At 42.6% G+C, this 10068-nt stretch overlaps 1 protein-coding gene and 1 pseudogene across 1 annotated transcript; both read right to left on the reverse strand.

The window, feature by feature from the left end:
• Window positions 1-421: 421 nt before the first annotated feature.
• On the reverse strand, window positions 422-2120 carry LOC142935251 (tripartite motif-containing protein 16-like; annotated as a pseudogene).
• A 4262-nt stretch (window positions 2121-6382) lies between these two features.
• Window positions 6383-8068, reverse strand: LOC142935252 (tripartite motif-containing protein 16-like). Its single transcript, XM_076079465.1, has one exon. The coding sequence runs from the start codon at window positions 8066-8068 to the stop codon at window positions 6383-6385; it is 1686 nt and encodes a 561-aa protein (XP_075935580.1).
• Between the last annotated feature and the right edge of the window lie 2000 nt (window positions 8069-10068).

Genomic DNA, 10068 nt, shown 5'->3' on the forward strand with positions numbered 1-10068 from the left:
AAGTGCTGAACAATGCAAATACAAAAGACCTAACATCAAGGTGATGGTTAAAATGTCTTGCTTTGTACAAGTGACTAAATCTCAAAGCATATTCAGTTTACGACCCCACAAGACAAATATATGTGGCAAAAAACTTTGTCCAGTTATTTTACAATAAAATATATGTACCTTCATACTTTCAATACTTCCGAATATGCTTTAAATTAATATTACCAGCATCTTCAATATTAATGGCAAAAAACTGTTTAAGATAAAAAGGCTTATGATTCAACCAAAACATTCAGAAACAAACAATATTGACACATAATCAAAGGCATGAAGACAGCAAAGTGGTGATTGTCAGGTCACAGGAAGTGCAGAAACATGAGAGCAAAGAGAGGCGAGCAACAAAGAAGAAGAAAAACATCCCACTACTTTCTGTCTACTTGAGCTCAGCTGTGGATCCATAACCAACACAAAGTCCAGCATAGAGCCGCTGAGTGAACGTGGTCTGGACTCTGTGGAGGAGAGTCATGGTCTCACAGACGCTGTAGAAACACAGAATCCCTGCCCGGTGGTCCAGGTACACTCCTACTGTGGAGGACTGAGGGCCTGAGAGGGAGGTTATCATGTTGTTATGTCTGAATTCATAACCGCCACTCCAACAATATACTGCCCAAGACTTGTCATTGTTCCCAAATCCACTTTCATAGACCGCTCCTCTCATATGTGACTGCTACTGAAACATCAAACCCAATCCACTCCCCCTCCCAGTAACATCGTCCTGTCAACTTCTGTCTGCTCAGGACCTGAAGACTGTTAATGCTACTGTGTGAACCTGTGAGACGAGAGTGTAACTGTGTTGTCATACTCAACTGTGTGAAGAGTGATGCTCTCTTCACTGTTGCTTTCCTGTTCCCTTCAGACAACAACAGCTTTCTGCTTGTTGTTTTTGGATTCAGTGTGATTTGACATGAATATTTGAGGAAATCAGTTCTGGTCTCGGGCTCTGCCTGTGGTAGTGAAACATCTTCAGTCCCTGCCGGTGAGATCTTGGTGGATTCCTCACTCAGAATGTCCTGCAGTTTATCTCTGACCTCTGACACGGCTGCCGTCACATCCTCAAAGCATTGCAGAGGGCATATATTGATGCTGGATGAGTCAGTAGAGTCACTAAGACGTGACAGTGAGTGCTGTAGAAAATGGGTGTGGTCCTCTGTGTGTGACAGCTGCTCCAGCTCAGTGTCTTTTCTCCTCAGTGCAGTGATCTCTCGCTGCAGCTTATTCTGAAGCTCTTTGACTCGACTCGCTTCACTTTTCTGCTGAGATCTGATCTGCTACTTCACATCTGAGCTTCTCTTCTCAATGAGACGGATCACATCTGTGAAGATCTTCTCGCTGTCCCTCACAGCTTCATCAGCGGAGCGATTGATAGCCTCCACCTCCAGCTGAAGCGCCTTCTCATCTTTCTCTCTGTTCTGGATTCTCTGCTGGATCTTCTGTCGACTCGCCCCGAGCTCTTTCTGCCTCTCAGTCCTTTCTGCTGCAGCTGAGACTGTGTCGTGGCCTTTGTGTTCATCCATGGAGCACAGATAACAGATACAGTGATGATCAGTCTGGCAAAATATCTTCATCACCTCATTGTGACGAGTACAGATGTTCTCCTGAAGCTAGAGGGGTCGATCAGCTTGTGCTTCTCAAAGGCAGGGGATTCATAGTGAGGCTGGAGGTGCTGCTCACAGTAAGAGACCACACACTGCAGACAGGACTTGTAGTCCCTCTTGAGACCGTAAAGGGAAGAGTTTGAGACTGGGTGAACTCCAACTAAAAATACATCCTGCTCACAACACACAAGCTAAGATAACCCTGCTTAGATAATAAGTCAGTTTTAGGTTGATGTGTAGACCTAGTCCTCTCTCCATTTCGTACACTCTGGTTTGTTTGGAGCAGCTGCATGGCATTATTAAACGCATCTGTTCCATACAGTCATTTCATTAATTATGAACCTGCTCATGTAGAAGAACACAAACAATGATGGTGCCGTTAGTTTCTGTGGTGGTTTTGTTTCCAAAGAGCTGTGAGCGATTAGAAAGCACACTGTCCCACTCTATGGTGGGACAGTGTGCTTTAAACTGCAGCATGGCAGCCTGTCAGTAAAGGAGTCAAGCAGGGAAGAAGCAGGGAAGGAGCTAAACGTTTCTCCTCTCCCGGCCCCTTTACTCTTACATACTTTAGTTTGGTTGGATTTGTCTTTCATGTCACTTTTTCACCACGAGGTGTCCCCCTTGGCCTACTTTTCCCTTGGTGACTTTAATAGGCCTTTTTTCCCGAGCAGACGTTTTGACTTGTCTTGTTTTGCGTGGCTGTATTTGCTGTATTTTAGTTTTCTTCTGTTTTTTTCAGTTCATTGCTCAGTCTTTGAAACCCTGTGTCAGTTTCCTTCCTGTGTTCACCTCTTGTATTTTTGGACTATTGCTTGAAGTCTGAACTTTGCCAGATGAATTCCATGGAGAACTGTTTTTCTAAGAAGTGAAGATGATTAAAAGCTTGTTGTAGCCACAGTGTCATGTCAGCGGAAGCGGTTTGTTTTTTTAAACCGGTTTAATCTAAGCTTCTAGAATTGGGGCAGATCTACAGTATAAGAAAGGACAAAATCACATCAGGCAGCAGTCAGTCCATTATTATCTGTTTTTACGTCAGGAGTCCAGGACAATTTCAAATCCCAGTTTTTCTCTTTCTTTCCTCTGCATCACTTGTTCTCGTCAAATAAATTAGTAACTTTTAACAATTTGTCATCATTTTTGTCCATACAATATTGATTTGTGTGGTGAGGCTCTGATTTTTGGTATGTTGTTTTCTTTGACCCTTGACTCTTGCAGAAGTCACCGGTAGTCAGGTCAATAAACACCGTAGTGACACTGATGGAAACGCTTTCGCTCTCATTTGCAGTCTGCTCTTTTGTTTTCTCCTCATTCGCTGCTTTGCCACTGCTGAGTATCACCCGTTCCTTCTGTGAGCACATTAGAACCTTGATGCCCTGAAGAACATAAACCGATACACTGCTGTGTTTGAGGTGCATCAAGCCAACATTTATTTTAGCTCTTTTATCCGTGTTGAAAAGCACGATCATATTGATCATACCCCGTCGCTCAGAGGTCCCTGCGGCCGATCGACCCGGTCGCAGCTGTTTCCTGTCCTGGCGGAATGAACTCCCCACTGACGTCAGGACGGCAGAGTCGCTGCCCATCTTTCATCAGGCTGAAAACTCACCTCTTCAAGAAGGCCTACCCTGAGCCTTCCACTTAGCATTTACTTAGCATCTATTGTATTCATACTAGCTTATTGCACTTATTGTATTCATATTGGTTTGTGGCACTTATTGCATTCGTTTGTTTCTGCACTGTACGTTGGCTCTGTTTATGCTCTTAGATGCTTGTTTGAAGAAAGGAGATGCACTCATGACTTCTGGTGACTAGTAGTTCTCTTGAAAACTGATGTTGAATACACTTATTGTAAGTCGCTTTGGATAAAAGCGTCTGCTAAATGACTGTAATGTAATGTAATGTAATTGTATAGAATCAGCTTCATTCTTCTTCTCCTAGGTTGGTTCCAAAAATACCACATTTTGTTGAGGAGGTTCCCTCTGTACAGTGTCACTGACTTCAAAAGTCATTTCAGAGTATCAAGAGGACAAGTAGAGGTAGGCTTATCAACAGCATTGTGAGGCCAAAGTATAATCACTAAATATTTGCATGTCAGTTTGACCTTCTTCTCTGCTAACTAGGACCTAATGACCACGCCGGGACTATTCTACATGAACAGACAGCAAACCAAACTACTCTGTCCAACCAGGAGTTGGCAGACAGATTCCACATCTCACAATCTACAGTTTCAACACATCTCCCATGACTTTTGTTCCCTGGTCAATACACATCCATCCCATCACATGTTGTGGCCTACAGGGGGAAGCACTTCACACATCTCAGTTACGGTTTCAAACAGCTGGATTTCGCAAACACAGTCTGTGCTGTCACATTCCCATTTTAAAACACCACATTGCAACAATCCCACAGCCAACACAGATGTTGCACGGCTTTTGGAAGAAGATCACCAGGCCCTGGTCCCAGAGGGAATGCACATTATCTGTGATTCAGTTTATCCTCTGTTGCGACAACTGATGAAACCCTACAGGGATCGTGGGCACCAAACCGCCAGACAGAGGCGCTTTAACAAGAAGCGGACTGCGGCTCGTGTGGTCATTGAGCATGGTTCAAATTCCAGCACATGAAAGAACTGCCAAATATCAGTGCAACCGTCACAGCATGCGTTGCATTCTTTGTTTGTTTGGATGCGGATGACCAACTTGATGAAGATGGGCAGTGTCTTCTTCATCAACTCGGAGAGGACACCACAGCCCAACAACTAAGATGCATCTCACTACAGAGACATGATTTGTGCCCAAATGTAAGGATAGTATACACCCTCACACTACATTTAGTTAGATTGTGATGTACACATTCTTTGAGGTGGTGTGCAGGGTGCCACGGGGTGATGTGAGGCACTTCAGGTCAAATGCAAAGTGGAAAACAAGCTTGTAATATTTGATAAGGCATTACTTTTGGATTAAAGTGCCTCTACATTATCAAGACTTCTGCTGGGCCTCCACATGGCAGCTCATGACTGGGTGCAAAAATAAACAGGCAAAATCAGCAGGAGAATTTAGGAGTCATTACATAGTTGTGACTGTGAACCAGCCAACCACTTCTCCTTTTGGGGAGTTTCAGTCTGTAAATGGGATGTAACATGTGTTTCATCTTTTGTTGCTTTCTTTTAGTAACTCAATTTATTTATTGTCCCATTCATGTTATTATTTACTTTTTTTTAAATCGTCCGGCCATTTGTTTATTTGAAAAACTATTAGTTAATTTATTTGTTCATTTAGGATTGCCGTTAACAATATGTCCTGACAGACATATATGAGACGGATAATCTGTGAATACTTTGAATACTCCTAATGACATTTGAGAGATTCCACAGTGCCTGAAGGAAAACAACCAATCAGTGCCAAGGAGTGTTTGATTCAGCTGTCAATCACTGCTGCTGAAGCCTGTGAGCTCAGATCAAACTGTTAAACGAGGCAGCGCTAAGATTATGTCACTGTATTACATTGCAATACACTGCATTGTATTGTATTTCTCACCTAATATATTTTACTGTTAAGCTGTAAAATGAGAACGTTTTTGAGTATAAAAAATCGGAACCTACCCTTTTAAAACGATTCTGATTCACAAAGATTTGCACAAATCAATGGCCTATACATTAATTAATCAGACATTGGGTTTTGTTGATTGTCTCCTATTCTGTGTTTACAATGAATTTGAGAGAAAACTTTTTGTTTTAAATGTGTAAATGAGGCTGATTGGCTTCATTTGGACATTGAACTGGCCCGCTGCTTTGATAACACTGCTGCTTCCTGTTAGTCTGGATTCCACGACTGCACTTTGTTATGTTTTAGTCGGAGAATGCCCTCAGTTATACTCTTAAATCACTTTTAGATTTTATTCTGTAGCTTTAATACTTTCTAAAGATAAACACACAAGGACACTGTGTTCATTTTGACAAGAAAAATATCTTCATTGATTTATTTAATTCACATTTAAAATCAGTAAATCCTGGTAAACACTCTGGTTGTGTCACTCTTTAGGCAGCAGAAACTATGCAATGATTTAATTCAAAAACGCTTACAAGCTTGAGTCCAACAGGACAGGCAGGACACAGAGGACAGGTGGAACTAATCAGGGCAGACAGTCAACAGAGGCGAGAAAATACACAAAAGACAAGGAAGTAAGCCCAGACAGGACACACAGGGAGAGTGAACTTACAAAATAAAACCAGGACACACTGAACCTGAATGAAACTAGTATAAAACAAAGACCCCGAAATACAAAATCCTCTAGAAACAGATGCAACACAGTCCAGTCTTTACACAAATAGTCTGAGGAAGTTGAGCCAAACTGTGACAGGGTCAATCTTTCCATATCCATAAGTTATTTATCTACAAATAGCCTAGAATCTAACAATGAAAAGGTAAGATAATAATGATACTTAAAACTCACAAATGAAAGCATTGTAAATCCCCTTCTGGCTTCTTTTAGAGATCAGAGGTATCCTTCCTGACAAACCGCAAATCAGATAAAACAGAAAATAACTCTCTAAAATGATACATATTGTTTGTGTTATCACTAAAAAATAATGACCAAAAATGTAATAATATCTGAATTTAAATGAAGAAAAAAACTCTTAGTTATATGAGCAGTGATTGTGATCAAACCCTAAAGACAGTTGAGCAACAGAGAAAGATAAACATCGATAAACACTCACAGAAGAATCTCACCCAGTGGCTCTAGCATTTGTCTTTTGGCTCACAAAACTCAGCAGATGATCGCAAACTCAAAATACTATAAGTTCTAAGTCCAGCACAGAGAGGCTGAGTGAATGTGGTCTGGACTCTGTGGAGGAGAGTCATGGTTTCAGAGACGCTGTAGAAACACAGGATACCTGCCCTGTGGTCCAGGTACACTCCTACTCTGGAGGACTGAGGACCTGAGAGGGAAGTTCTGATGTTGTTGTGTCTGAATTGATAACCATTAAACGAACAATCTAGAGCCCAAGACTTGTCACTAAATCCAAATTCACTTTCTGCTCCTCTTCTGCTAATATCCTTGTATGTGACAGCTACATGAGCTCCTGACCCACTCCACTCCACCTCCCAGTAGTGACGTCCAGTCAGACTCTCTTGACTCAGGACCTGAGACCTGTTAAGAAATCGATCTGGGTGACTTGAATACGTTCGTGTTCTAATAACGTTTGATGCTTTCGCGTTCTCCTCTGATATTGACAGCCGTGTGTTTGCTGTGTTTGGATCCAGTGTAAGTCTTTGTGAATATTTTAAGAATTCATCTCTGGTCTTCGGCTCTACTTGTGGCAGTAAAACATCTATGTTAGTCAATGTATATGAGATCTTGATCCATTCCTCATTCAGAATGTCCTGTAGTTTAATATTGGCCTCAGACACAGCCGCTGGCACATCCTCAAAGTACCTCAGGGGACCGATATGTGTACTGGGTAAGTCTATAGAGTCATTAAGACGTGACAGAAGGGGGTACTTGAGTAAGAAATGGGTGTGGTCCTCTGTGTGTGACAGCTGCTCTAGCTCAGCCTCTTTTCTCCTCAGTTCAGAGATCTCCTCCTCGAGCTCCTTCTGAAGCTCTTTGACTCGACTCGCTTCACTTTTCTGCTGAGATCTGATCTGCTGCTTCACATCTGAGCTTCTTTTCTCAATGAGACGGATCACATCTGTGAAGATCTTCTCGCTGTCCCTCACAGCTTCATCAGCGGAGCGATTGATAGCCTCCACCTCCAGCTGAAGCACCTTCTCATCTTTCTCTCTGTTCTGGATTCTCTGCTGGATCTTCTGTCGACTCGCCCCGAGTTCTTTCTGCCTCTCAGTCCTTTCTGCTGCAGCTGAGACTGTGTTGTGGCCTTTATGTTCATCCATGGAGCACAGATAACAGATACAGTGATGATCAGTCTGGCAAAATATCTTCATCACCTCATTGTGACGAGTACAGATGTTCTCCTGAAGCTTCTTGGAGGGGTCGATCAGCTTGTGCTTCTCAAAGGCAGGGGATTCATAGTGAGGCTGGAGGTGCTGCTCACAGTAAGAGACCACACACTGCAGACAGGACTTGAGAGCTTTCAGTTTTCTCCCAGTGCAGACATCACAAGCCACATCTTCAGCTCCGGCATAGCAGTGATCAGCTGGAGCAGATTCGAGTCCCATCTTCATCAGTTCCTCCACTAAATCTGCCAGCATGGTGTTTCTCACCAGGGAAGGCCTCGGAATAAATTCCTGTCTGCACTGAGGACATCTGTGGACTTTCTTCTGATCCTCTTCATCCCAGTGGCGTTTGATACAGTTCATACAGTAGTTGTGTCCACAGGGAATAGTCACTGGATCCTTCAGTAGATCCAGACAGATCGAGCAGCAGAGCTTGTCCTGGTCCAGTGAAATTCCTCGCTGCGCCATTTCACCTCTCAGAGACAGTGAATGTCAAATAGTTTGACTTCTTCATGTTCACTGATATGCATTGAATGGGGCGTGTGCACTTGCACGTTACAGCATATTGGTTCCACCCATATGTGAACTTGCAGATCTGTGAGGGGCGGAGGAAGCAGAAAACAGGAGGACTGACTGGAAATGACTGTGCTTGAGAGCAGGGAGAGAAATGACAGAGCCTGTCCTCCCTCAAAAAACAACCTCATAGTGCAGGGGTCGGCAACCTGCATGCGGCTCTTTAGCCTCTCTGTTGCGGCTCCCTGAGGTCCCCAACTGGCGCACCGGATCCGGACCCAGGAACTAAAAACCGATAGATAATTCCGAATTATACATATTGGGCACCGAGTTTAAACTTTAACCGGCGCCTCTTATTCAGCCGTTACGGCACTTGTTCGGCGGTGCAGGAAACACACCGACCAATGCGTTGCAAATCACATCACGTGATGCAGCTCAGCCAATCAAACATGAGTATTCTGACAAGTTTCCTGACTCCAGCGAGGTTTACACACACGGGGCTGAGACGAGGAAATAGAAAGAAGAGCAGGGAAATTGCGCTAATCGAAGAAGCTATCTCACATGACTCTCTCCAAAAAGAGAAACGTGTTCAGAGAGAATATAATTTATAAGCAAGAATGAACAGAATCTTATATGTTAATTATTCCCACAGGCAGTTAAATCCTCTACTCCTGTCAAGCGCTTTTCCCTGCAGGTGGCTAATCATGATTTTCAGACCCCCGCCCTCTGTAAACTATCAATGGATAAATCCAAAAAAAGAAAAGTCACGGAGGAAAATAGAGAATTTAACTCTGCGTGGACGTCTTCATTTGCTTTCACTGCCAACGATGCTGGTTTACCTGTATGCTTCCAGAACAAACACACAGCATTTGCTGAAAAGTGTCACGCTGGAGATAGAGATAGAGATAGAGCGAATTCTCAGCTGCTGCAGCAAACTCACCTCTTCATAAGAGTTTGATATTGTTATATCAGGTAATATTGCAAAAAAATGTCAAGAATTGTCTTTATTCTTGTTCTATATTTTCATAAATACAACAAACTATAGTTTTTGTATATATAATATAACTATATATACAACTTTATAAGCTGTGATATCAAATAGATTTTGCGGCTCCAGACGAATTTTATTTGGTGGAAAATAGGGCAAAATGGCTCTTTGGATAGAAAAGGTTGCCGGCCCCTGTCATAGTGCATTTGTGCAAACAGTATATTACAACTCATATTTACGTTCATATTATTTACCGCCTCTAGTGGCCGTAGTAGTTGTGATGAAGCAAAGACGAAAGTCAGGTAACTTAGTTTATAGAGCAACAAAGTCCAAGTAAAGCTCTTGGGAGGGGAGGATGGATGGGTCAACCAAACGCTGGACTTTCACCCAGGGGGGCGCTATTCGTGTGATGTTGTGATACTTATGTCATGTTGAGCAACTTAACAGATGTCTTCATTTTAACCCGAACCATGATCTTTTCTTAAACCTAACCAAGTAGCTTTGTTGCATAATTCACCTTTTTCACAATGTTCACCATGTGTTTAAAACTGCGGCATTTACATTAAAACTGTGACTGTTATGTTTAAATTCAGGAAACGTTCATGCTGTATTAGAGAGTAGGTGCTCGTGTCCCGTTGTGAAACCAAAAGTCAACGTTTAGTTATTTAAACGTAATGTTAAGTGCTTTTGTCCCGTCCGTAAGTTGAGTAACGTTCTTATTTTTTTAACTTAAATCATGATCTTCCCCTAAATTTAACGAAGTAGTTTAGTTGCATAAATCACCCATTTCCTGCCATTGAATTGAGTTTTATAAACTTAGTTCAGGAACAGGGACCACGCCCCGAACACAGCTCATTTCCTCCACAAAGTATTTAAGCACAACGAACCTGTTCACTTCCTCTTCGACTCAGTTTCCACATGACATGCAACAGACGAGCAAAATCTTAAAACCGCTTACCTTGCACAA

Source organism: Anarhichas minor, unplaced genomic scaffold (assembly GCF_050575085.1).
Source record: "Anarhichas minor isolate MPS153535 unplaced genomic scaffold, ASM5057508v1 ptg000073l, whole genome shotgun sequence".
NCBI classification, from domain to species: Eukaryota; Metazoa; Chordata; class Actinopteri; order Perciformes; family Anarhichadidae; genus Anarhichas; species Anarhichas minor.